General features: G+C 44.5%; 4 protein-coding genes across 10 annotated transcripts in view; 2 read left to right on the top strand and 2 right to left on the bottom strand.

Annotated features, from left to right (window-relative positions):
• CLUL1 (clusterin like 1) overlaps positions 1 to 2,243 on the top strand; it is a 64,516-nt gene extending 62,273 nt beyond the window's left edge. The window contains exon 15 of the mRNA XM_054460321.2: positions 1,959 to 2,243. Within this exon, the coding sequence (XP_054316296.2) occupies positions 1,959 to 1,962 (4 nt within the window). The 3' untranslated portion in view covers positions 1,963 to 2,243. The remainder of the gene's footprint in view (positions 1 to 1,958) is intronic.
• LOC134738431 (TYMS opposite strand protein-like) lies at positions 1,544 to 13,405 on the bottom strand. Of its 2 annotated transcripts, none has more exons than XM_063653472.1 (2): positions 10,071 to 11,124; positions 1,544 to 2,025 (listed from the first exon to the last, which is right to left on the bottom strand). In XM_063653472.1, exons 1-2 carry the CDS (start codon positions 10,284 to 10,286, stop codon positions 1,981 to 1,983), a joined length of 261 nt encoding a protein of 86 aa, XP_063509542.1. In that variant the 5' UTR covers positions 10,287 to 11,124; the 3' UTR covers positions 1,544 to 1,980. The 2 variants fall into 2 exon arrangements, 1 of the variants encoding a protein (XP_063509542.1); XR_010124151.1 differs by lacking the exon at positions 10,071 to 11,124 and adding an exon at positions 13,327 to 13,405 and having other exon boundaries at positions 1,648 to 2,025.
• TYMS (thymidylate synthetase) lies at positions 9,376 to 21,096 on the top strand. Its single transcript, XM_054460327.2, has 7 exons — positions 9,376 to 9,965; positions 11,687 to 11,760; positions 14,141 to 14,315; positions 16,689 to 16,790; positions 18,303 to 18,478; positions 18,994 to 19,065; positions 20,471 to 21,096. Exons 1-7 carry the CDS (start codon positions 9,761 to 9,763, stop codon positions 20,606 to 20,608), a joined length of 942 nt encoding a protein of 313 aa, XP_054316302.1. The 5' UTR covers positions 9,376 to 9,760; the 3' UTR covers positions 20,609 to 21,096.
• ENOSF1 (enolase superfamily member 1) overlaps positions 19,388 to 27,612 on the bottom strand; it is a 41,278-nt gene continuing 33,053 nt past the window's right edge. For 4 of the 6 annotated variants that reach the window (XM_054460322.2, XM_054460323.2, XM_054460325.2 and 1 more), the window contains 5 exons: positions 26,293 to 26,334; positions 25,342 to 25,471; positions 24,945 to 25,044; positions 22,943 to 23,024; positions 21,495 to 21,984 (listed from right to left, as the gene is read on the bottom strand). In XM_054460322.2, the coding sequence (XP_054316297.1) occupies positions 21,883 to 21,984; positions 22,943 to 23,024; positions 24,945 to 25,044; positions 25,342 to 25,471; positions 26,293 to 26,334 (456 nt within the window). In that variant the 3' untranslated portion in view covers positions 21,495 to 21,882. Of the gene's footprint in view, positions 20,688 to 21,494; positions 21,985 to 22,942; positions 23,025 to 24,944; positions 25,045 to 25,341; positions 25,472 to 26,292; positions 26,335 to 27,612 lie in introns of those variants that run through there. The other 2 variants (XR_008495393.1, XR_010124150.1) reach the window with 1 other exon arrangement.

Below are 27,612 nucleotides of genomic sequence, written 5' to 3'. Positions count from 1 at the left end.
CAATATTTGTTGAATAAATTAATTAATAAACACGTGTAAATGAATATTAGTAGAATACAACAAGAGTAACAGTAGGCAAAGGTGGAAGGCAAAGGTGGGAAGAGGTCAGGGTTCAGAGTGCTGGGCTGTGGAGTCTGAGCTTCACTCTACAGCACTGGTGAGACACGATAGGTTTTAGAGAAAGGAAGCCTCATGCTGGTGCCCCAGTGGGTACTGACTATGCATTTGTAGCCAAATCAAAGTATTTCCCATAAAGTCATCTATCTCTTCCCAGATGTTGGGACTTCCAATGGCAATGGGAAGTGAGATACTGAGTAACTGGGAGATCAAGCAAATTATTTACTAACAAGGCACATGAAGTGATTTTTCACGGGCAATGTTAATGTTTTTCTTTTTTATGTATAGTTGTAAAATTCTAAAAGTAATAAAATCACAACTACCAAACATTTAGACGACAAAAATTATCCATAATACCCACCATCTTAACACAACCACTATTATCATTTTACTGTTTTCCTTATTCACATTTTCTACTTATTTTCTTAGATTCCAAGAAATAGAATTACTGTTTAGAGGTTATTAACATCTTATTGTTCTGGATATATATATATATATATATATATATAGAGAGAGAGAGAGAGAGAGAGAGAGAGAGAGAGAGAGGGAGAGCGCTAAATTTAATAACAGCAATGTCTGCAGTACCAGTTTCTCAAATACTAACTGGCATTTCAATTTTTTGAGACAGTCTCTCTCTGTTGCCCAGGTAGGATTGCAGTGGCGTGATCTTGGCTCACGGCAACCTCCACCTCCCAGGTTCAAGCGATTCTCATGCCTCAGCCTCCCAAGTAGCTGGGATTACAGGTGTGCACCACCACACTTGGCTAATTTTTGTATTTTTTAGTAGAGATGCATTTTCACCATGTTGGCCGGGCTGGTCTCAAACTCCTGGCCTCAAGTGATCCTTCCGCCTCAGCCTCCCCAAGGGCTGGGATTACAGGCATGAGCCACTGTGCCCGGCCTGGCACTTCTATTTTTAAAATCTTCAGTAATAAATGAAAAATTTTTATCTTATTGTTATAATTTTTATGGTTTTTTATTATTCATGAGAATAAACATTTTCCAAGTTTGTTTACTAACTGAATTTCTTTTTTGTGCATCTTATTTGGTATCATGGATAAAATTCTGTCTATTTTCTGGTTATATCAATGCATTCAGGGTCCCAAACCTGCCAAAGTTTAAAGAGAAAGACACTAACGGAAAAACCAGGAAAAGATGGTAGAAAAGAATCACCCTGGCATTTTCAATCACGTAAACATTTGCTAGGTGCCCTAGCTGCAGGTATACAGCTCACTGAAACATGAATTCCAATTTTATAGGGTGAAATATATATTTAGAACCCTCTTCTGGAACTTTCTTCTAGTTATCTAGCATCCAAAGTGCCTGGACGTTCCTGATTGGCTTGCAATGTGTTTTATTTCCCATCCCCAAGTTTCACAGCTGCCGGCCCTGGAATCAACAGTCACAGGCTGTAACACAATGTCTTGCACATCCTGAGTATTTAATAAGCTTTTGTAGATGGGCTCTTACCATCATCATCATCGTGAAAGGCAAACATACAAAATTTGTTGACTAATGTAATGACTCATGAGTAACAGAAGTCTATTGACCAAACACTATATGCATGTAGAGTACAGAATAAACACTTTATTATCACATCAGAGGAAAAGACCATCTTAGAGGCTCAACAACCCAGGAAAACTGTGAAGATTTCTTCAAATTGTTAAGAATATCCATGGATATGGGTTTCACATTATTTTGCTATATACAGTATCAATTTTTCCAAAAGCTAAGAGCATGTATTCTATTACCCATCCTGGACTTTTACTCCAAGAAAAAATAAACTGAGTCTGTAAGTAATTTATTAGTATTTTGATCATTGCTGCCTTTTTTTTTTTAAGGTAAGAAGATCTAATGCATCCTCTATCCAGTAAGTAGAATTATCTCTTCATCTGGGACCTGGAAATCCTGAAATAAAAAAGGATAATGCAATAAACATAGTTGCAGGAAAGTATGTTAGCTATATACTATGAAGTACTCTTAGTTTACTTATGTTGAACAGCTTAGCTATTAATACTCAAATTGAGTTAAAATGAAAATTTCTTCTTAAAAAATCAAATGTAATATGTATTACCTTTTACGGTACATTAGTAGTTCTTTGTATATTGAATAAATACTAAATCACCTAGGTGTCTATGTTCTATCACATCTACAAACATGTCACTTCCTAATTAACAAAATGTTCTTCCTTTAGTTTGCTTTTGCACTTAAAATATATATAATTGACTTTTTGGGAAAAAAATCTGAGATTCACTGCTTTGTTTTGTAAAGACCAATAGCTTCTGTATAGTCTTTTTTTAAATTGTGGTAAAATATACACGGCATTAATTTACCATTTTAACCATTTTAAAGTGCACAATTTGTGGCATTAAGTACACTCACATTGTTGTGCAACCATCACCACTGTCCATCTTCAGAACCTTTTTATATTCCCAAACTGAAACTCTGTACTCGTTAAGCACTTACTTCCGGTTTCCCCATCCCCCAGCCCCTAGCAACCACAACTGTACTTTCTATGAATTTGACTACTCTAGGTACTGCATGTAGGTGGAATCATACAGTATTTGTCTTTTGTTTTGTTTTGTTTTGTTTTTTGTTTTCTAAGACAGGGTCTTACTCTGTCGCCCAGGCTGGAGTGCAGTGGTGCAATCACAGTGACTGGTTTATTTCACTTAGCGCAATGTTTTCAAGGTTCATCCATGTTGTTGCATGTCTCAGAACTTCCTTTTTTGGGCTAATATTCTTGCATATATTTACCCAGTTTTGCTTATCCATTCAGCTACTGATGGACACTTGGGTTGCTTCCATCTTTTGGCTATTGTGAATAATGCTGTTTTGAACGCGGGTGTGCTACATAGTTACCTTTTAAAATTGGCACAACAGCCCTGTCTTTTGACATACATATTTTATGGAAAACACAAGATTTTTCTGGCTGACGCTCAACCTCATAATTTGGACCTTGGTGCAACACAATAATAGGAGAGCTATTTGTCAGTATATATCACTAAGGATTACAGTGAGAGTATATACAGTCAGTATTTCAAATTATAAAAAGAAATGTAGGCCAGGCGCGGTGCCTCACACCTGTAATCCCAGCACTTTGGAAGACCAAGGTGGGTGGATTACCTGAGGTCAGGAGTTCGAAACCAGCCTAGCCAACATGGTGAAAACCTGTATCTACTAAAAATACAAAAATTAGCCAGGCGTGGTGGCGCATGCCTGTAATCCCAGCTACTCGGGAGGCTGAGACAGGAGAATTGCTTGAACCTTGGAGGCAGAGGTCGCACTGAGCCAAGATTGTGCCACTGTACTCCAGCCTGGGCAACAGAGCAAGACTCTTTTTCAATAAATAAATAAATAAAAGAAATGTAATGAAAGAGAGAGAACTCTGAACTTTTAAAGAACTTTTCACCCAGTCTTGATCTACCTGATAGAAAGGCTTGTCAGAGAAAGTTAGAGTTCAGAGGCAGCCAATTGAATATAATTAACTCCAAATGAAGATAAACCTTTTCTAAATCATAACTGAAGGCTATAAAAAAATGAGAATTATATATATATATTTTTTGAGACAGGGTCTTACTCTATTGCCCAGGCTCGAGTGCAGTGGCATTATCTGGGCTCACTGAAGCCTTGACCTCCTTGGCTCAGGTGATCCTCCCACCTCAGCCTCCTGAGTAGCTGGGACTACAGGTACTATCATGCCTGTCTATTTTTGTATTTTTTTAGTAGAGATGGGGTTTCTCCATGTTGTCCAGGCTGGTCTCAAACTCCCGGGCTCAGGCAATCTGCCCGCCTGAGCCTCCAAAAGTGCTGTAATTACAGGCATGAGCCACTGCTCCTGGCAGGGAATTATTGATAGAATCCTGGGTTCCTTGGTGTGCAATAAATCTCAAATACAGTCTATTCAACCATAGATTTTAAATATTTGTTAGTGAAGGTGACAAAAAAATAAGTGATTAAGAGAACCTATTCTCTATCCAATGAGCTATCAAAAGCTTATAGAGTGGAAAGAGAATGGGGGAATTCAGGCTCAAAACAGCTAAATGGAAAGAAGATTTTGCATGCAGGCTGAACTGGATTTTCATCCTGGCTACTATATTTTCTAGATGTGTCACTTTGGCCAAGATCCTTAATCTCAGTGTCATCTATAAGGTAATTACAGTACACTAGTGCCCCGCTAATCTGTGGTTTTGCTTTCCAAGCTTTCAGTTACCCGAGATCAACTGCGGTTTTAAAATATTATGTGGAAAATTCCAGAAATACATAGTAAGTTTTCAATTGCATGCCATTAAATCTCATGCTGTCCCTGCCCCCTTCCTCTCTGGAGGTGAATTATCCCTTTGTCCAGTGGCTCCACGATAACTACATTCCCCAAGTTGTTCTCTTAGGAACCCTTTCTGGGTTCAAGGAACCCTTACTTTACTTAATTATGGCCCCAAAGCACAAGATACGGATGCTGGCATACTGTTATAATTGTTCTATTTTAGTATTAGTTATTGTTGTTAATCTCTACCTGTGACTAATTTATGAATTCAACTTTATCATAGGTATGTAGGTATAGGAAAAAAACATGGTATGTATAAGGTTCAGTACTATCTGCAGTTTCAGACATCCCCTGGGGGTCTTGGAACATATCCCCCGTGGATAAGGGGGAACTACTGTAAAAGTTTGTGTTTTATAGAGTAGTTGTGAGAACTACATTAATCCATAATGTGTGGCTCATGATACTCATTGATAGATGGTAGTTGCAACAATAAAAAATAGTATTATCAAGTAACTGATTCATAATTGACTCTCAAAAACATTAATTTTCTGCTTTTCTTTACCTAAGTTTACCTACATGTTTGAATTTGTAAAGGGAAGATTTTTCTAGACCAATAATTTTCAAATGTTTTTGCTCTCTCATACTTCCTCAAAGGAAACTGAAAAAGTTGCAACATACTTGCATGTCATTTTTCTGTCTAAGTTGAAAGAATAGCAAATTGTTATTTTCCCACGCATTGTAAATATTAGCAGGTCATCCCTCTCTAAAATGTACCAAATGGAATCTAAATATCATCGCAATTTGACCCAGCATCATTCATTTAAACAAATATACAAGTTTTCCTTTTAACAATGAGAAATTTTATCTCATTCCATTTTCTCCCTAAACTCTTATTTCAGTCTACATTCCTAAGAATTTTATCCTAATGTAGTAGATTTTTATGCTTAAATATCTTTTGTTGATCAGTAAAATTTTGATCATTTTTAAATTTTAAAAATTAAGAATATCCTGTGACATCAAATTCTAGGTAGGAAATATTTATTCTAGATTGGGTGATCATTATAATTATTTTTTGTACATAATTGATTAAAATAACATAAATATACTACAAATTTCTATGACTACTAAACATATAAAAGTAAAATTTTAAACAAATATATCTCTTAATGAGAAGGAAGAGCTTTTTATACTCCAATAAGTTAATGTATCCACTAATAATTATTATTTCTTCCTAGAACAAGACAGGATTAAGCATCATGACCATCCCTATTGGGGGATGTTTTTATAGATGCAAGCACTGTGGCACCTACTGGCATAAATGCACCTGCTGAATGGAATGTTCTTTCCCCAGATCTTCCCCTGCTGGTTTCTTCCCAGTATTCAGGTCTCAGCTCAAATGTGACTTCCTCGATGAGGCCTCCTGGTGATCAGATCTAAAGCACCCTCTACACAATCACTGTTTAGTGCTATACCCATTAATTTACTATCATCACACTTGTCACTATCCACAGATATCTTGTTTGGTTACTTTTGTGTGTTTGTCGCTACCAGAATATCAGTTCCATGAAGAAAAGGACCTTGTCTGTCTTGCTGTTTGTGGATATGAGGAAGGCACCATGATATAAATGTGTGTTAATGAATGAATGAATGAAATGTGTCTGAGAGAACCATTCATTCTGACTGACATTTATGGAGTAACCACTTTGAAAAGAACCATTCTGTCTTTACTATCAAGCCAAGATACTCAAGGAAGGCAGCAGAAGTGGAAGCTCCATGTGGGCAGAGGAGCCTAGTCTTGAGATGTGATTTAGCTGGTATTTGGGTGGAACAAATAAACCAGCCTCAAAATAACACAAGGGGCCAGGTGCAGTGGCTCACGCCTGTATCCCAGCACTTTGGGAGGCTCGAGGCAGGCAGATTACTTCAGGTGAGGAGTTCGAGACCAGCTTGGGTAACATGGTGAAACTTCGTCTCTACTAAAAATACAAAAACTAGCTGGGCATGGTGACGGGTGCCTGTAATCCTAGTTACTCGGGAGGCTGAGGCAGGAGAATTGCTTGAGCCTGGGAGGCAGAGGTTGCAGTGAGCTGAGATTGTGCCACTGCACTCCAGCCTGGGTGACAGAGCAAGACTCCGTCGAAAAGAAAAAAAGAAAGAAAACACACAAGGATGTGCAACTGATGCAGGGCAGGTGAGCCCGGAATTGGGCTTAGCCCAGGAGGGTTCTTGGTTTTGCTTAGGAAAGAATTTAAGAACTACCTGGTAGAAGAAAAGCTCTACTGATGTGGCAGCATTACAGTTCCCTGAGTGCTCCTGCGGAGCAGAGCTACCCTATAGGCAGTGTGCTGACAGCAGTAGCTCAAAGGCAGGTCTGCAGTGATATTTATAACCTACTTTCAATTACATGCAAATTAAGGGGCAGATTAGGCAGAAATGTCTAGAAAAAGGGTGGTAACTTCCGGGTTGTCGGCTCATTGCCATGGAAAGGGGCACTAAGCTCTGGGTGTTGCCATGACAATGGTAAACTGACATGGCACACTGGTGGGCACATCTTATGGAAAACTACTTCTGCCCCGTCCTTGTTTTGACTACTCCTCAATTTGGTCCTGTGTCAGAGCCCTGCCTACAGAGTCAAGCCCTGTCTACCTCACAATTATTATGTATCAGGTTTTAAAAAAATAACACAAGTAAGGCTGGGCATGGTGGCTCACGCCTTTAATCCCAGCACTTTGGGAGGCTGAGGTGGGCAGATCACTTCAGGTCAGAAGTTTGAGACAAGCCTGACCAACATGGTGAAACCCCGTCTCTCCTAAAAATGCAAAAAAAAAAAAAAAAAAAAGTAGCTGGGCATGGTGGCAGGCGCCTGTAGTTCCAACTACTTGGAAGGCTGAGGCAGAATTGCTTGAACCCGTGCAGCAGAGTTTGCAGTGAGCTGAGCACCACTGCACTATAGCCTGAGGGGCAGAGCAAGATTCCACCTCAAAAAAAAAAAAAAAGAAGAAGAAGAAGAACACAAGGAAATTAAACACAGATAAGGTGCATCTGGATAATCTGGAATATTTTCAGCCTGGGATCTTGCTGGTGCTCGGAAACGTGTAGGGAAACGTGTAGGGACAGTTTTCAGCCAACATATGGTTGGCTTTCCACAGTCCTGCTAAAGCCCTGCAATGTGCAGAACAAACCGGTCCAGCTAAGAAAAGTCCCACCCAAAATGCTGAGAGCACCTCTGTACTCAATCAACAGTTGAAGCAAAAGGATGCTTGCAAGTACAACACATGTATCAGTGCATTTTAAACTCATTATAAAATCGTTCTGTAAACCAAAAATAAAATTCTAAGCCCCAGAACCATCTGAAAAGACCCCTCCCCTGGGTCAAAGGCATTCCAAATTTAACCTCAAAAACTAGTTCAGGCCATGATGGGAAGGGGAGCCAGACATGCCTCATTATTCCCTCCTCCGTTTGGAATTTAGGCACAGCTGACCAGCATTGACATCAACACAGGCTTTAAGACAGGTAGAACACACTCTTTAAGTCTGACAAGAAACATTTACAATCTATCTCTCTAAAGCCTGCTACCTGGAGTTTTAATCTGCATGATGAATCCATGGTCTCCACAACCCCTTATCTTAACGAGATATTCCTTTCTATTGATTCAAAACTTTTTTTTTTTCTTCCCCATACAGCTCTGTCGCCCACACTGGAGTGCAGTGGCGCTTTCTCAGCTACTGCAACCAACCTCCGCCTCCCGGGTTCAAGTGATTCTCCTACCTCAGCCTCCTGAGTACCTGGGGTTACAGGCGCGTGCCACCTCGCCCCACTAATTTTTATATTTTCAGTAGAGACAGGTTTCACCATGTTGGCTAGGATGGTCTCAATCTCCTGACCTCGTGATCCGCCCGCCTCGACCTCCCAAGTGCTGGGATTACAGGCGTGAGCCACTGCGCCCAGCCCTCTATTGATTCCAAATCTTTAGATAACAATTCTTTCAACCAAATGTATAAAAAATCAAGTTGTAGCCCAACCACCTTGGGGACATGTTCTCAGGATCTGCTGAGGGCTCTATCACCGGCCATTGGTCACTCATATTTGGCTCAGAATAAATTTCTTCAAATATTTTACAGAGTTTAACTCTTTTCGTCAACAGTTCCCACTCCCCAGTGTTAATGTTATAAACAATTCAGTAAAATTGGAAAATGTGGTCTATTAAAAACTTGGGGCCAAGTGCGGTGGCTCACGCCTGTAATCCCAGCACTTTGGGAGGCCAATGCGGGTGGATCACCTGAGGTGAGGAGTTCGAGACCAGCCTGGCTAACATGGCGAAGCCCCGTCTCTACTAAACATGAAAAAAAAAATTAGCCTGGCGTGGTGGCGCGCGCCTGTAGTCCCAGCTACACGGGAAGCTGAGGCAGGAGAATTGCTTGAACCCAGGAGGCGGAGATTGCAGTGAGCCGAGATCACGCTACTGCACTCCAGCCTGGGTGAGAGAGCAAGACTGTCTCAAAAAAAAAAAAAAAAAAAGACCGCCAGGGCTCAAACAAAAAACCTTGGAAAAGCCCTGGCAGTCTTTTTTTTTTTTTTTTTTTGAAACAGAGTCTTGCTCTGTCGCCCAGGCTGGAGTACAGTGGTCGGATCTTGGCTTACTGCAACCTCTGCCTCCCAGGTTCAAGCAATTCTTCTGCCTCAGCCTCCCAAGTAGCCACCACGCCCAGCTAATTTTTGTATTTTTAGTAGAGACGGGGTTTCACCATGTTGTCCAGGCTGGTCTTGAACTCCTGACCTCAGGTGATCCACCCGCCTCGGCCCGCCAAAGTGCTAGGATTACAGGCGTGAGCTACCGCGTCCAGCGCCCTGGCGGTCTTTAATCAAGTAGAAAAGCTGCATTATACCACTTGCTTCGGTTGCCTTCAGTGAGAAAGAAGAAATAGAAATGCAAATCACTTATTAGTTGTAGGAAACAGATCTCAAATAGCAGTTTTGTTGATAAGACCGCAGGAAAACGTGGGAACTGTGCTGCTGGCTTAGAGAAGGCGCGGTCGACCAGACGGTTCCCAAAGGGAGCAGTCCTTCCCAGCCACCGCACCTGCATCCAGGTCCCCGGGTTTCCTAAGACTCTCAGCTGTTGCCCCGGGCTCCTTTCTGTGCCACACCCTTGGCTCCAGCGTTTCCCTCCGGCGCACGCCCTCCAGAGCTGGGGCCGCTGCGACCCCGCCGAGCAGGAAGAGGCGGAGCGCGGGACAGCGGCGGGAAAAGAGCGCGCGGAAGGGATCCTCCTATTGCGCTACTTCGCCTGCCTCTGTCCCGCCGCGCCACTTCGTCTTCCTCAGTCCCGCCGCTCGCCGCGCCACTTCGCCTGCCTCTGTCCCGCCGCCAGCCGCGCCATGCCCGTCGCCGGCTCCGAGCTGCCGCGCCGGCCCTTGCCGCCCTCCGCACAGGAGCGGGACGTCGAGCCGCGTCCGCCGCACGGGGAGCTGCAGTACCTGGGGCAGATCGAGCACATCCTCCGCTGCGGCGTCAGGAAGGACGACCGCACGGGCACCGGCACCCTGTCGGTATTCGGCATGCAGGCGCGCTACAGCCTGAGAGGTGACGCCGCGGGCCCCTGCGGCACCGGTGGCGGGAAGGAGGGAGGCGCGGCTGGGGAGAGCGCTCGGGAGCTGCCCGGCGCTGCGGACCCCGTTTAGTCCTAACCTCAATCCTGCGAGGGAGGGGACGCATCGTCCTCCCCGCCTTACAGACGCCGAAACTGAGGGTCCCATCAGGGACGTGATTGGCGCAGGGTAACACACACAGGAGCGACAGCCGGGAGGTAAGCCGCGTCCCAGCGGCTCCACGGCCGGGGCTCGCAGTCACCCCAGTGATGCCGTGGCCTCTAAGGCGAGCGTGATCGGGCAGCGTTTGCCCCATGCTTGAGAGTTAGGGAGAGCTGCCTGGGCTTGACCGCGCCTTGGTCTGAAAGTCCCGGCTTTTGCCCCTCCTCCTTTTTCCCCTGTTGACCATTCCGCTTTGCAGAGTTTTCAAAAACTGGAGCGAAAATGATGTGGGCGGGGCAAAGGCGGCGGAAAGAGGAGAGAACTGAAACTGGCGCGGGAACTTGGGTTTCCTGGTGGCCTCCCATCCAATTCCCACGAACCAGCTTTCCTCTTAAACCTTGAAAAGAGAAATTCAGGAGTTCGAGTATAAGTTTTTACTCGTCCTTTCCTCTTTCCTTTCAGACAGGCGCACCCCAGGCAAAAAATGTCTCGCGGGTTATTGGCGCCAGGCTTTCAGGGGACAGTGGGGCGGGGCGAGGTGGGCACGGGACGTTAGGCAGCCGTTGGCCTTCCCTAACGTCACACCGTCCTGTCGCCGTCACACCGTACAGCGTGTACGTCGCCGTGTATCCTGCGCCTGCTGCGTGGGGGAGGGGACTCCAAGATGTGTAAGCCAGGGGCTGACCTTGACCTCTCAGATAAATGGAGCGCACCCTTGACACGGGTGGAGGTGGTTTTGAATGGGGAAACCCATTCTTGTTGAAGCAGATTCACTGTAGTTAGCGGAAAAGCCCTCCAGCCCACGGACCCATCTAGAGACGAATACACACCAGCCGCTGTGGCTGATCCGCGTGGGACAGCTTGGAGGAGTTTTGTCTGAGGAGAGGGATCCACTTTTCTGCAGCTCCAAGCCCAGGGGCCTTTGATGAGCCATAGACCTCATTTTTAACCCACCTTTCTGCTTAGACATTGAGCAAGTTACTTCTCATATAGCTTCCCTATATGTTACAAATGGCGGAAATAATGCTTGGTAGGCAATTCTGATAAAAGCAGGTGCTTGCAAAAATCTCTCTGTTGTCTGAATATAAACTATTCCACAAGAGAGTGTGGGATGAACGAGTGCTGCATTTAAAGATAAGTTTTTACACTTTTGTTTCTCTGTGGCTCGACACTTCTGATGCCTCCCTTTTTGTTCCTGGGACACATGCTTGGTGTTGTCTTCACACCTTTGTGACAGGATTAGCACTAGTGGGCAGTGGATGATAGCTCCTCTTTTTCCACATGGTCATCCCTGCCCTCGCCACCATCTCACTGTATGGAATTCCTGTGTCCAGTGGTCACCGGGGCACAGAAGTGCTGTCTCAGCCTGAATTGGGTCACTGATGTGACTTGCAGCCTGGGAGCTCCACCCTGATCTCTGGCCCACTTTGCAGGAGTCTAGGCTTTCTGGATGCTCCAGGGCCTCACGTCCCAGGGCAGTTTTCTTCCCTGAAGAAAGCTGGATGGCATGATCTGTCTTCCCATCTTGAAACCGTGTGGCAAATTGTTTTTCAGATGAATTTCCTCTGCTGACAACCAAACGTGTGTTCTGGAAGGGTGTTTTGGAGGAGTTGCTGTGGTTTATCAAGGTAAAGAAGTTGCTGCTATTAGAAGTCAGTAGTCTGTTCTCAACACAGCAGCCAGTGAGATCCTTTCAAAAGTCAAAGCCGCCAGGTGTGATGGCTCACGCCTATAATCCCAGCACTTTGGGAGGCCGAGTCAGATCACCTGAGGTTAGGAATTTGAGACCAGCCTGGCCAACATGGCGAAACCCCAGTCTCTACTAATAACAAAAAATTAGCCAGGTGTGCTGGTGCATGTCTGTAATCCCAGCTACTCAGGAGGCTGAGGCATGAGAATTGCCCAAGAGGCGGAGGTTGTAGTGAGCTGAGATCGTGGCACTGTACTCCAGCCTGGGCGACAGAGGGAGAACCCATCTCAAAAACAAAAAAAGAACACCAAAGGTCAAAGCATATCATTCCTCACCCTCAAGCCCTTAGTGGCTCCATTTCACTCAGAGCCACGGTCCTTATGGGGTCCCTTTTTTGGCTCTGGCCTTAGCTGCTGCTCTCTGCACCAGCCCTGCTGTTCTTGTGAGTTTTTGAGCACACCGGGACATCCCCACTCCCTGGAACCTTCTTCCCCCACGCTTGGCTTCTTCCTTTGAGTCTCTACCCCACTTGGGCAAGCCTTCCTAGACCTCCTGATTTAAAGCTATGACTCTCCCCCAACCTCCTTGGTCTTTCTCCATAGATGAACATCACCATCTGAGGTATGTCAGCCTTTCCCTTCCCCTGTTAGAAGCGGGACAGCAGATAGTAAATAAATAAGTGAAATGTGCTATAAGCTTTATAAGGGCAGAGGATTTGTTTCTCGTGTTCACTGTTGTATCGCCAGGGCCTCAAACACAGCCTGCCACATAGTAGGAGTCAACATATATTGATCAATAAATATAGATACCACCTGTGTTCCCATGTTCATATAAACTCTAGAAGAGTCTCTTCAGTAACAAGGTGAACCCCTTCCAGAGGGCTGAGTAGGTACCTCAGGCCGGGGCCAGAGTGCTGTGAAGACAGGCAGCAGCCCAGCCCAAGCTTCTCTGTGTTCCGTGTCCTGGTCTAGAACCAGCGATGTTCTGACCAGTGCTTTTTGGAAGGTGGCTGAGGTCTGGGCTTAGGTCTGGGCTTAGGTCTGGGCCATGCTAGAAGCTGGGATCCCTTCTATAGAGCACTTGGTGTGGCTTGTATGGTCTTGGGGCAAGCCAGACCCAAGCCCTCTTATCCCATTTTAGAAAGGGCTTAAATTTGGATCCAGCCCCAGGTCTGCCTTAGCTCTGTATTTTTGGGGTATTTTGTTCTGTATTGGCCTATCTTGACCAACAATGAGCCTTGGATTTGAAACATATCATCGGAAACCTCAGAAGACAACATTCTTAAACTGGCTAGAGCCTGGTCTGAATGGATGAAAAGGAGAGACTTTTGAAGCAATATGTAAAAGATTGAGAAATGATTTGTTGGAAATTAAGAAAATCGGGACAAACTCAACAGTAGAAAGGGAGGAAGCAAGATACTCAGAAATAAAATGCATCCCCTTGTTTCAACTTAGTGCTTCAATTCAGGATTCTAAGGAATCCTTGCCAGGAATGTCAGACTCACCTTGATAGTTGGAGTTACTCCACTGGTGACTCGATCAAATACAGGAGTTGATGCACCTGCATCAGTAAAATACTGATTAGTCTGATCATTAGGAATATCCTGTATGCCAGGTAGAAGTACACTGAACAGATTGCATGTAGGCATTAAATTCATTTGGGGGTATTACATGTAGACAACACGTTTCATTAAGAAACATAAAACTGTCAGATCGGTGGAATACTTAAAAGCACTTGGAGGTGTTTAGTCTAGAAAGCTTAGTTGAGGGGAATGGAAGAAAAGATCTGAGAGGGTGGTTCCAAAGAAGGGATCAGACTGTCCTAAAGCCCTCAGGAATCTGGGCTGGGACCAGCCTGCTTAAAGATAGGATGGGCAGCTGGGTGTGGTGGTTCACGCCTGTAATCCCAGCACTTTCGGAGGCTGAAGCGGGCGGATCACCTGAGGTCAGGAGTTCGAGGCCAGCCTGACCAACATGGAGAAACGCTGTCTCTACTAAAAATACAAAATTAGCTGGGTGTGGTGGCGCTTGCCTGTAATCCCAGGTACTTGGGAGGCTGAGGCAGGGGAATCGCTTGAACCCGGGAGGTGGAGGGTGCCGTGAACCACGATCGCGCCATTGCACTCCAGCCTGGGCAACAAGAGCGAAACTCTCAAAAAACAAAAAAAAAGGATGGGTTCCATATGGGTGGTGTCAAGTGCGCACCTCCCAGCAAGTCAGCAGGGGCCAGAGGCCCTTGTAGGTGGTGTCTCGGGGGGATCAACTGAGATGGCTTAGGATTTACCTGGATGCCTGCTCTGCTCTCCCCATCTCTTCCAGGGATCCACAAATGCTAAAGAGCTGTCTTCCAAGGGAGTGAAAATCTGGGATGCCAATGGATCCCGAGACTTTTTGGACAGCCTGGGATTCTCCACCAGAGAAGAAGGGGACTTGGGCCCAGTTTATGGCTTCCAGTGGAGGCATTTTGGGGCAGAATACAGAGATATGGAATCAGGTGAGGAGACAGAACAATGCCTTCCATTTCCTGAGTGCCCTTCCTAGCACGTGTTTGCTCCGTTGTTTTAGATAAGGTCCGGGGGATGAGTCAGTGTCACAGGAGCTCATGTATAGCTTTGACCTTGTGAGGGGTGGTGCCAGGTTAAGCCACAATTAAGCCTCATGAAGGCCGTTTCACACTCTTGATGACTGGCACTTACTGGGCGCTTGGCACTTTCCATACCTGTGTCATCGGCAGATAGCTGCATGGTGTTCATGTTGGGGAATGGGACAAGGGACAAAATGCGCTTTGTTGTGGCTTTAATCTCCCTTTCGAGGCTGAGCCACAGCGTGCTGTAGGTGGCGCTGCTGTAAAGCGCAGTGCCAGGGTCACACTCCACTCCAGCTCTGCAGAGGTGGAGAAAGAATGAAACATCTCACTCCTGGACCTCCACTTTCCTGTCACTGTTGGTGTTACCTCTTGCTGGATGTCACAGAGCCCAGCCCCTCCCACCTGTCCCTAGGAAAAGCAGATGCCACCTTGGAATGTGGGGTTTGTGTGTGCAATTTACTAGCTGGGCAGAGACCAGCAACCTGGAGAGCAGGTGTCTCATCTAAGGAGACAGTCACATTTCACCTCCAGCCACCTGGAGGAATTTGGGCCTGGGGATGTCAGAATTCTTCAATAAAAGCCTAAAATCTACATTTTATGTGCAATCATGAGATCTGTTAAATGTTAGCAACTTCAGGAAGTTTAAAAATGCTGTGTGGACCTAGAATAGGCAAGTTCTTAAAGGCAGAAAGTGGAATGCTAGTTTCCAGGGACTGGGGAACAGAGAGGAATGGGGAGTTTATGTTTAATGGGCACAGAGGTTTTGTTAGGGATGACAAAAGTTTTGTTAGGGATGACAAAAAAGTTCGGGAGATGGGTGATGGTGATGGTTGCCCAACATCAGGAATGTGCTTAATTGCTTCTGAATTGCACACAAAAATGGTAAGTTTAATGTCACGTGTACTTTATCACAATGAAAAAAGTTGCTGCGTGGGCCAAGTTACTTGTGCAGGTAAGTGTTCTGCAGGTCGTTGCCTGCACCTCAGTTGTAGGGTGTCCTTAGGATGTGAGGCCAGTCCCCTGGCTTAATGATGCTTTAAATCCTGCCTAGTATTCAATAATTTCTTGTCACTTAAAAGGCCTAATAAAATTATGGTCTTAGTTTACAGTGGTATGAATGCTTAGCTGTTGGATTTTAGTAGGAAAGTTTGTCCCTTTTTGTTTTTAATTTTGTTTTACAGATTCACAGGAAATATTTTTTTTTTTTTTTTTTTTTTTTTAATGCACAGAAAGTTTCCCTGGACTCTCTACCCAGTTTCCCCCAGTGATAATATCTTGGGTAACATCCTGTATACATTCACATTGGTGCATTCCTCAGAGTTGTCAGATTTTGCTAGTTTTACGTGCACTTGTGTATGTGTGTATTTGCAATTTTAGCATGTGTAGACTCTTGTAACCACTACAATCAAGTTACAGAACTACACTACACCAAGGTTCATCTTTTAAAAATCTTTGATGTTACCTTTTTCGGAACTGTGACCATGAGAGGACTTTCCTCCCAAAATTTTGAGAACTACTGAACCAGAATATAGTCTGACACTAATAGGTAGAAATTTAACCAAAGGAGATTATGAAGCTCTGCACTTCAGTTAACAAATCACTTCTCAGCTTCCAGTTCCATCTCAGAAGGAAGGAAAGGGATTAAAATCCAGAGACCAGAAATGGGAGCAAAGTACAAGGTGGTGTAATCATTATAGAGGTTTCCTGATGTTTCCAAGTCAGTCGTGTGTTGAGCTGCTAAGCTCTAAAGTAATTTTAGGTGGAAGTGTCGGAAACATGCTGCTGAGGTGATAGAAAGGAATCCATGGTCCTCTGTTAGTTGGAAAGTATATGGAATACTATATTCTACATAAGACACAATACTTTCTGTGAGACAAGGATAAACTAGATTTTGTCAGTGAAATTGTGACAAGAATTGCTGATGGGTTTAGAGCCTCAGTTTGTGAGGAGCATTGGAAGAAATTAAGATTGTTGAGACTGGAAAGGGTTAGCTATGGGGGGAACAGGAGGAGGTGACTCCATGACAGATCAAATATTCAAAGGACTGTGTAGAAGAGGAAAAAGACTTTGTTAGGGCTCCAGAGGACACAGCCAGGAGTCAGACAGGGCCTTGAACTCAACCCACCGAGATCTGCAAACTTTGCGGAATGCACCAGATATCTTGTAGCCATGGGTCAAGGGGGGACCCTGGGTAAGAGGCTGTAATAGATGACCTCTAAGGCCATCTTATAACATGTGTGATTAATGTATGTACCTGTCCTCTTTTTGACAATTCTACAGATTATTCAGGACAGGGAGTTGACCAACTGCAAAGAGTGATTGACACCATCAAAACGAACCCTGACGACAGAAGAATCATCATGTGCGCTTGGAATCCAAGAGGTCAAAAGAACCCCATTGTCTTCATTTATACTAACCATACTCTTAGAGGGAAGCAATGTGGTTTTGTGCAAAGGCACCTGAGGGAGGCAGGACCCTGGGAACTTCCCCCAGCCACATGGTTGATTGTGTGACCTTGGGCAAGTCACATTTTGCTGCACTTTCACCTTCAGATCATGAGGTTGGGCCCAGAGGATTTTTTTTTTTTTTTGAGACAGAGTTTTGCTCTGTCGCCCAGGCTGGGATGCAACAGCGCGATCTTGGCTCACTGTAACCTCTGCCTCCTGGGTTCAAGTGATTCTCCTGCCTCAGCCTCCCAAGTAGCTGGGATTTACAGGCATGTGCCACCATGCCTGGCTAATTTTGTATTTTTAGTAGAGACGGGGTTTCACCATGTTGGTCAGGCTGGTCTTGAACTCCTGACCTCAGATGATCTGCCTGCCTCAGCCTCCCAACCAGATGATCTTAATTTGCGTATTTATACTCATTCTTACTCCGAAAAGGGCTTTAAATTGCCTAGAAACTACATGTAAGATGTTAACATTTTAAATGGAAGCAGATGAAGTTCCAGCTCGCTGCCACCTCACTAGCATTTTTAACAATTATATTGTAAAATTCAACTCTACCAGGGTGTAGAGCCAGGTGTGGTGGCTCACACCTGTAATTCCAACAACTCCAGAGGCCAAGGCGAGAGGATCAGTTGAACCCAGGAATTTGAGGCTGTAGTGAGTCATGATCACGCCATTGCACTCCAGCCTGGGCAACAGAGTGAGACCCTGAATATTTAAAAACAACAACAACAACAACAACAAAACTCTATCAGGATATCATAAGTACTTAGAGTGAAATATTTACATCTGTAATAGAGACTTATTTTTTTTTTTTTGAGTCTCACTCTGTTGCCCAGGCTGGAGTGTAGTGGTGTGATCTCCGCTCACGGCAACCTCCACCTCCCAGGTTCAAGTGAGTTCCCATTTCTCAGCCCCCAAGCTGGGACCACAGGCGCGCGAATTTTTGTATTTTTAGTAGAGACGGGGTTTCACTATGTTGGCCAGGCTAGTCTCGAACTCAAGTTGGCCTCAAGTGATCTGCCCACCCTGGCGTCCCAGTGTTGGGATTTCAGGCATGAGCCACTGTGCCTGGCCATGTAATAGAGACTTTTAATATAGGAGGGTGTACCAGAAGCACCAGTTTCCTGTGGCAAACAGAATTATTCCTGCTGTATTTGTAATTTGGTGCCACGAAGGTAGCCCAGATCTCTTCAGCTCTGATGGAAGAGCATTGCTTCAGCTGTAAATGGACATCTGCAGAAACCTTGCACCGATGGATAGTCTCCCTCAGCTCCATGCCATCGCTGCAGGGGCTGTGGGTTATGGACATCACTGCAGCCTAGTGGCTCTCTCTCCTGGTCTCCACCATATGAGTTGGCTTCTGTTTCTCTCCTGTTTTACTTTGCCTTTAGCTGTGGTCTTTCAAACCACCACCCCTCCTTATCTTCCTCTGCTGGTTCCTCAGATCTTCCTCTGATGGCGCTGCCTCCATGCCATGCCCTCTGCCAGTTCTATGTGGTGAACAGTGAGCTGTCCTGCCAGCTGTACCAGAGATCGGGAGACATGGGCCTAGGTGTGCCTTTCAACATCGCCAGCTACGCCCTGCTCACGTACATGATTGCGCACATCACGGGCCTGAAGGTGGGCTGTCTCGGGAAGGGTGACTTGCCAGCCTAACACACTGAGCTCTTCACTTCTTTAATATGGGAAAACAAATTGCAGAGAGTTTAGTCTCTGATTAGCTTTCAAATTTGATATGTGTAAGTAAGACATGAACCGGCTTTTACTTTGAAACCTTCCTTTTCTGGAAGGTTTTCTGGCCCTGTGGTATATGCACTAACAGATCTATACAGGTTGTTTGTGATACAGCTTCTATGGATTTTCTCAAAAGCTATGCTGAGGTTGGGTATGGTGGCTCATGCCTGTAATCCCAGCACTTTGGGAGACTGAGGCAGGAGCAATTGCTTGAGGTCTGGAGTTCAATACCAGCCTGGGCAACATAACAAGATGCTGTCGCTACAAAAAAATGGAAAAGCTACACTAAATTATTTTTTTTTTAAAAGCCTTGCGGTGTCTGCATATTCTAATGTTTTTAAATGATGTTTTAAAGGAATTGAAACTAACATACTGTTGTGCTTTCTCCCCCGGGTTTATAGCCAGGTGACTTTATACACACTTTGGGAGATGCACATATTTACCTGAATCACATTGAGCCACTGAAAATTCAGGTAAGAATTAGATGTTCTACTTTTGGGTTTGGTACCTTCTCTTGATAAAAAGTTGATTGTGGAACAGGCATGTGCTCAATGCTGTGTCCAAGATGAAGATGACTGCTCCGAATGTGGGGCTTCGGTTTAGGGAGAAGTGGTGGTTAGGTGGGCAGGACAAGGCAGGCATCTGCCTCAGCAACCATGGGCACTTAACATGTCAGGTGCTGTGAGGTACCAAGCACCAGTACCAGAGAGGGAAGAGCCGCATTCAAGCCAGGGGATTGTCCAAAAGGGGGCATTTTAACTCATTTTAACTTGAAGGAGAACTGAAGTGCAAATGTTTTTCCTTTTTTTTTTTTGAGACGGAGTCTTTCTCTGTTGGCCAGGCTGGAGTGTGCAGTGGTACGATCTCAGCTCACTGCAACCTCCGCCTCCCGGGTTCAAGCAATTCTTCTGCCTCAGCCTCCCATGTAGCTGGGATTACAGGCACATGCCACCACACCCAGCTAATTTTTGTATTATTAGTAGAGATGGGATTTCGTCATGTTGGCCAGGCTGGTCTCAAACTCCTGACTTCAGGTGATCCGCCTGCCTCAGCCTCCGAAAGTTCTGGAATTACAGGCATAAGCCACCGCCCTGACCATAAATATTTTTTGTTAATTTTACATTAAGTACAATATTTAGGTCCAAACTTCAAAAGTCTGTTGAAATCCCTAAGTTATAGCAGCCAACAATTGATTTGAAATGGCAATAAAAATGTAAGTTCATCTGCTTCATGAGCCTTAAGGAAAAAAATTCAGAATCGGAAACTTTTTAGCCCCTTCCAGGTTAGATCCAGGTTTTAAAAGTTACTCCTTTGAGGGAGTTTGGCTGCTCCTGAGTGGAGGTGACTTCAGGCTTATTCTCTCTGGCTCTCTGCTCCAGTCGTTTTTAGACATAGTAATAGGTTGTGACCTGTCTTCACATCCTAATTGCCACTGTCTGTTCATCCCAGGAATCCTGGCTTTCATCTCTTTCTGTTCACTGTCCATGCATGTCATCTTTCCTTCTTCCTGCCAGGGATAGATGGCTTAGGGATTGTGGAATTCAAGTAAACGTAGAGCTACCATGAGTTACAGATTGACTGTGTTCCTATCTTTAATAAATTTGCCAAGAGTGATTATAAGAACTTACACCTGATGAGGCACCAGGCTCCTGACACTGTGTAATGTCACAAAATACCCTTCACTCTTGATCTGTGCAAGAAAGCAGCTCGTTGCGCTCCAATCATGTTACATAACCTACGGCAAGGTATCGACAGGATCATACTCCTGTAAAATAAAACTTTGTTGATCACATCCTGTGTACTTGTTTCATGGATGTGAGGAGCAATTACAACAGGTTGTACAATTATGGCAAAATAATGGTCTTATTTTGTTTTTAGCTTCAGCGAGAACCCAGACCTTTCCCAAAGCTCAAGATTCTTCGAAAAGTTGAGAAAATTGATGACTTCAAAGCTGAAGACTTTCAGATTGAAGGGTACAATCCACATCCAACTATTAAAATGGAAATGGCTGTTTAGGGTGCTTTCAAAGGAGCTCGAAGGATATTGTCAGTCTTTAGGGGTTGGGCTGGATGCCGAGGTAAAAGTTCTTTTTGCTCTAAAAGAAAAAGGAACTAGGTCAAAAATCTGTCTGTGCCCTATCAGTTATTAATTTTTAAGGATGTTGCCACTGGCAAATATAACTGTGCCAGTTCTTTCCATAATAAAAGGCTTTGAGTTAACTCACTGAGGGTATCTGACAACGCTGAGATTATGAACAAAGTGAGGAGAAGGAAATGTATGTGCTCTTAGCAAAAACATGTATGTGCATTTCAATCCCACGTCCTTATAAAGAAGGTTGGTGAATTTCACAAGCTATTTATTTTTGGAATATTTTTAGAATATTTTAAGAATTTCACAAGCTATTCCCTCAAATCTGAGGGAGCTGAGTAACACCATCAATCATGATGTAGAGTGTGGTTATAGTTTTATATGTTGCTATAATAAAGAAGTGTTCTGCATTTGTCCACGCTTTGTTCATTCTGTACTGCCACTTGTCTGCTCAGTTCCTTCCTAAAATAGATTTAAAGTAAACATGTGCTGTATTCTGGTTTGGATGCTACTTAAAAGAGTATATTTTAGAAATAGTGAATATATTTTGCCCTATTTTTCTCATTTTAATTGCATCTTATCCTCAAAATATAATGACCATTTAGGATAGAGTTTTTTTTTTTTTTTTAAACTTATAACCTTGAAGGGTTATTTTAAAATAATCTATGGACTACCATTTTGCCCTCGTTAGCTTCAGCATGGTGTGACTTCTCTAATAATATGCTTACATTAAGCAAGAAAAAGATGCAAAACCACTTCGGGGTTAATCAGTGAAATCTTTTTCCCTTCGTTGCATACCAGATACCCCCTGGTGTTGCACGAGACTATTTTTATTCTGCTAATTTATGACAAGTGTTAAATAGAACAAGGAATTATTCAACAAGTTATGCAACATGTTGCTTATTTTCAAAGTACAGTTTAATGTCTAGGTGCCAGCCCTTGATAGATATTTTGTAAGAACATCCTCCTGGACTTTGGGTTAGTTAAATCTAAACTTATTTAAGGATTAAGTAGGATAATGTGTATTGATTTGCTAAAAGAATCAAGTAATAATTACTTAGCTGATTCCTGAGGGTGGTATGACTTTTAGCTGAACTAATCTTGATCCACAGGATTTTTTTAAATCCATTTTTGTAAAACTGTTTCCAAGAAATTTTAAGCCTTTTCACTTCACAAAGAAAAAAGATGTTGGGGCTGAGCACTTAATTTTCTTGAGCAGCAAGGAGTTTCTTCCAAACTTCACCATCTGGATACTGGTGTTTCTTTACAGATTCCTCCTTCATTTCTGTTGAGTAGCCGGGATCCTATCAAAGACCAAAAAAATGAGTCCTGTTAACAACCACCTGGAACAAAAACAGATTTTATGCATTTATGCTGCTCCAAGAAATGCTTTTACGTCTAAGCCAGAGGCAATTAATTAATTTTTTTTTTTTTTTTTTTTTTGACATGGAGTCACTGTCCGTTACCCAGGCTGCAGTGCAGTGGCGCAATCGTGGCTCACTGCAACCTCCACCTCCCAGGTTCAAGTGATTCTCCTGCCTCAGTCTCAGTCTCCCATGTAGCTGGGATCACAGGCACCTGCCACCGTGCCTGGCTAATTTTTTATATTTTTTGTAGAGACAGGGTTTCACCATGTTGGCCAGGCTGGTCTCAAACACCTGACCTCAAATGATCCACCTGCCTCAGCCTCCCAAAGTGTTGGGATTACAGGCGTAAGCCACCATGCCCAGCCCTGAATTAATATTTTTAAAATAAGTTTGGAGATTGTTGGAAATAATAGGGCAGAGGAACACATTTTACTGGCTACTTGCCAGAGTTAGTTAACTCATCAAACTCTTTGATAATAGTTTGATCTCTGTTGGTGAAAATGAGCCATGATCTCTTGAACATGATCAGAATAAATGGCCCCAGCCACACAATTGTAGTCCAAACTTTTTAGGTCACTAACTTGCTAGATGGTGCCAGGTTTTTTTGCACAAGGAGTGCAAATGTTAAGATCTCCACTAGTGAGGAAAGGCTAGTGTTACAGAAGCCTTGTCAGAGGCAATTTAACCTCCAAGCCCTGGCCCTCAGGCCTGAGGATTTTGATACAGACAAACTGAAGAACCATTTGTTTCTGGATATTGCAAATAAACAGGAGTCAAAGCTTGGTGCTCTATGGTCTAGTTCACGAGACAGGCATGGTAGTGGCTGGCAGCATCTCTTCTACAGGGGCCACAGCATTTACGGGCAGGGACACAAATCACCTTGGCCACAGCTTACCTTGGGAGGCATGTAGGAAGCCCGCTGGATCATCACGGGATACTTGAAATGCTCGTGCAGGTGGTCAACATACTCACACATCCTAAGAGGAGGGAATCAGATTATTCACGTGGTGCTAACTTAAAGCAGAAGGAGTACCACTCAAATGACAGTGTTGGCCAAGGCTTAGCTGTGTTACCATGAGTTTCTAGGCAAGTCTCTAAACCTCTGTGCCTCAGGTCCTTTTCTTCTAAAATATGGCAATGTGAGGTGGGGACTTTGATGATATGAACACACGAAGTCCCTCTAGAGGTTTTGTGATGCCCTTTAAAAGGCATCAATTCAGACTCTAAATATCTGGAATTATTTGGGTTCCTCTGGTCAAAAGTTAGATGAATAGATTAAAATCACCACATTTTGTGATCTATTTTTCAAGAAGCGTTTGTATTTTTTCATATGGCTGCAGCAGCTGCCAGGAGCTTGGGGGTTTTTTGGCAGGTAGGGCTGGGAGGGCCATTTTATCACTGCCTCAGCGGGGCATCTAGGAAGCATTAGCACTGAGGCTTTCTCAGTGCACTTTGCACCTGGAAAACAACCCGAACAGGTCCATGGGACCACAACTGAGGGAGGTGGGAAACACCCACCTCCATCCAAGAACCGAGACATCTAAGGAACCAAACCCAGATGCAGAACAATAAAATACATTCCATACTCCCCACCCAAAAAATAAAATCGCCAAATGAGGTTCCTTTCAGCTGTACAAATGATTTAGATGAAGAGCAGAGGATTTAGAATCAGGTCAATCTGTGTTCAGGTTCTACGTCAGCCACTTTGTAGTTCTGAGGCTTGGGGCAAGTGACAGCTCTGCTGCCTGACTTCATCACCTGTTATTGAACAGCTGTGACAGGCAGGCTGATATGGTTTGGATTTGTGTCCCTGCCCAAATCTCATGTTGAACTGTAATCCCCAGTGTTGGCGGCGAGGCCTGCTGGGAGGTGATTGGATCATGGGAAGTGGTCCTTCATGAATGGTTTGGCACCCTTTCCTTGGTGCTATTCTCGAGATAGTTATCACAAGATCTGTTGTTTAAAACTGTGTAGCACCTTCCCCACTCACTGTCTCTTCCTCCTGCTCTTGGCCATGAGAAATGCTTGTTCCCCCTTCGCCTTCCACCATGATTGTAAGTTTCCAGAAGCTCAGCAGAAGCCGCTATGCTTCCCGTGCAGCCTGCAGAACTGTAAGCCAATTAAACCTCTTTTCTTTGTAAATTACCCAGTCTCAGGTATTTCTTTATAGCAGTGCAAGAATAGACTAATACAGTATAAAATAGTTCGGCTATATTAAAAGACAGCACCTGTCTACTCACTATCCCCCTGAAGAGAAAAACAGTTACCATTATTACTGAAGCCTCCTATGTACCCTCAAGGGTCCCATTTATCACTCACAGTCCTGAATTTGGTGTTTCCCTTTCCCAGTGAATGCTTTTGTGCCTTTGCTATATACTTGCAGTGATCTTTCTGTGAGACATTTAATTCCAGGGGACAAGAAAAGTGTAATAAGCAAAACCCTATGTGTGCAGATGACTGGAAGGAGACTGTCCTAATTTAAAAGCCCACCTGGGGCGTTCTGAGAAATAAGATGAAATAAATGTGTGTCTAGACCATGGAAGACTCCAGTACTGGGAAGAGGAGATGGGACAGAAGTACAGAATACACGTGATGAAAACAGGAGCTGGTTAAGGGAGTAGTGTGGCTGCAAGCCTCACCTTCAATGTACTTAAAAAATAAAGTGAGTCAGCTACCAGACCCTATCTTAGGAGGCAAAATGACTGTTCATTGGTGGGTCTCTGCTGTTACTGCCCCGTGTGGAGAAGTGGAAGCAAAACCAGCTCCGCCTGAGAGTTATAGGACATGCCAGCGGACAAGGTCTTAGTGTGTTCTGCTCATGAAGGCAGAATGTACAAGCTCTGGCCTGGATTGAAGGACCCTACTGAAACAGAAAGTATTAATGCCACATTACTGACCTGTTTTCAAGGCTTGCAGAGACTGATATGTAGTCAAATATAATCAGGTGCTGCACCAGTTCACAGAGGCCAACTCCACCAGCATGGGGGCAAACAGGAACTAAAAGGAAATTGTTTCATTCAATACCAAGAGTAGGGCAGGGAGAGGAAGGGGTGAAAGGGAACTTTCTGGTTTTTCTTTTTGCCCACAGGTGATTAAATCATTTGTTAATATTTAGGAATGAAATTCCAAGATGAAAATCATCAAAAATTCCCGGATTGAAGCTAAATGAGAGTTAGAAAAAAATCGAAATGGCAAATTACAGACTCCCATGCATGTGAATTGCAAACCATCAAGGGAGGTGTCTGATTAGTGGGGAAATGAAGGTCTGGTCTGCAGCCGCTGCAGCACCCTTACTTTCAAACTTTTTGGCCATCAGCAATACTGAGAGGTTCTCATTGACACTGCCCAGTCTGCAACTGTCAATCTGGAGGAACTGCAGGGCCTTCGCCTGTAGGAGTTGCTTAAATATCACTCTATTGTGGCACTGGAAATAGAATTGAAAATGACACCAACAGAAGAGTCAGCCTTGGCCTTCAGGATCTCTAAACCTGGCAACGCAGCCACTCTATGCCAATCATTATTCATCAGTGGCTGTCAGGAAGCCCAGACTGTATTTCTTCTTTGTTCTCGCTGGGCATGAAGCAAGCTTTTATAGCATGGGCAGGGACCTTGTGCTCACTTCTTTACAAATCTGCTAATGCAACAGTGAGTCAGGTCAAAATCACACTGGCTCGCCGTTCATGAGGGAATGACTGTCACAGCGACTGATAAGTGGGAGATAAAGCATCAGGATGAAATACGGTGACAGTGATAAGCAGGTGGCACAGATGACAGCACGGAACCACAGTAGAGCAGTATTGCTCCTTTTGCCGGGAAAACTGAGAATCAGCTCCTCACGCTGCTCTGCTCGTGGGCTGACTGCAGCAGGTTTTGGCAGGCACTCGGGCTTCATTTATAAGCTCAAAAAGTGAACGCAGTCATGTTTATTCAATTTGAAAGCTGGTTTTCTTAAGACCATTTTCTGCCCTTGCAATAGCAACTTTAAATTGCTGCCTTTTCAATTTCAATTAGACACTTTGAAAAAGATAACTGACCTTAGTCATATAAATTGGAGAAATAGCCACAAACTTCTTCTATATTTGACTCTAGACTCTGATAAAATGACCCAGTTTCTAAGATGATGAAAATCTCCCAACTCAAAATACAGCAGGTGATGGAGCCTAACACACAACTGTGTCCTCGGTCACTGGTCAGCGTGTACCGACCCCAAGGGGATGTCACCCACCTGTTGGGGGTGTCACTCACCTGTTCTCCTGTGGCAATGCCAATTCCTAATGGGACCAGTGCCTATAAAATAGAAAGCAGCCTGGTGTTATTTTCCTAAGTTTTGAACTGCAACTCCTAATGTTTAAAAACATTTATAGCTGAAGGAGGAGACAGCCCTGCTGTTAAGCCATGTGAAAACTCAAGACTGGCAAAGGATGTCCAGGGGAACACATGCGTGCGGGAGGGCTCTGTGTATCTGCAGAGGAGAAGGTGAGCACTGCTGAGCTGCCGCCACCAGCCCCGTTCCTGACCAGGGCTCTGCAGATCTCCTTCTGCGGTGTCCTGGCCCATGCTCCAGCTGCGTTCCTCCCAACGTGGACAGCACCTCCCTCTCCAGCCTGCGCAGTGGCATAAGGACAGGGCCATTCGGAGTGGCTCATTGTGGACTCACAGGGTCCAACCTTTGGCCGACTCCTTCCTGTGGGTCATTCTCTTCTTCTTGCCTCCCTGAGAAACCTCCTTCTAGAACCCTCTCATATCTTTTTTTTTTTTTTTTTTTTTGAGACCGAGTCTTGCTCTGTCACCCAAGCTGGAGTGCAGTGGCGTGATCTTGGCTCACCGCAACCTCCACCCCCCAGGCTGAAGCGATTCTCGTGCCTCAGCCTCCCGAGTAGCTGGGATTAGAGGTGCACGCCACCATGCTGGCTAATTTTTGTATTTTTAATAGAGTCGGGGTTTTGCCATGTTGGCCAGGCTGGTCTCAAACTCCTGACCTCAGATGATCCTCCCGCCTCGGCCTCCCAAAGTGTTGGGATTACAGTTGTGAGCCACTGCACCTGGCCTTATGTCTTTGTTGATTCCAAAATCCTCTTCCTTAAGGCAGGAAAAATCCTTGAAAAAAAAAACTAAAAAAAAAAAAAAAAAAATCCTCTTCCTTCCATCTCAGTGGGTGGACTTAGACCTCAATCTGCAGGTTAGGCTGAGACCATTGCTCACCTGGTAGAATCCTCACCTGGTGAGGTACTGGATTCTGCACCTGAACACAGCCCTGCTGCTCTCTGTCCTCTCACCTGGCCCCTGAACGCTACCTCACTCACCTGCCACCTGGCCTCTGGGCGCTCCCATCCATCCTCTACGTGTGACTGCAACTCCACAGCTACTCTGCACAGGCATCCTTGGTTTCTCCCTGGTTTCCCTTCCCTTTGTTTAGGATAATAGCAATCACACTAATAGCTAACATTTTTGGAGCTCTGAGTACCTGTCAGGTGCTGTGCAAAACACTGACTTAAATGATTCCTGGTCTTAATCCAATGGGAGAGGAGCCAGCGTTATCCCCATTTTATAGAAAATGAGAAAACA

The sequence above is a fragment of the Pongo pygmaeus genome, chromosome 17, assembly GCF_028885625.2.
Source record: "Pongo pygmaeus isolate AG05252 chromosome 17, NHGRI_mPonPyg2-v2.0_pri, whole genome shotgun sequence".
Lineage (NCBI taxonomy): Eukaryota > Metazoa > Chordata > Mammalia > Primates > Hominidae > Pongo > Pongo pygmaeus.
Note: the sequence above shows the minus strand (reverse complement) of the source record. Positions and strands in the feature narration are given on the sequence as shown.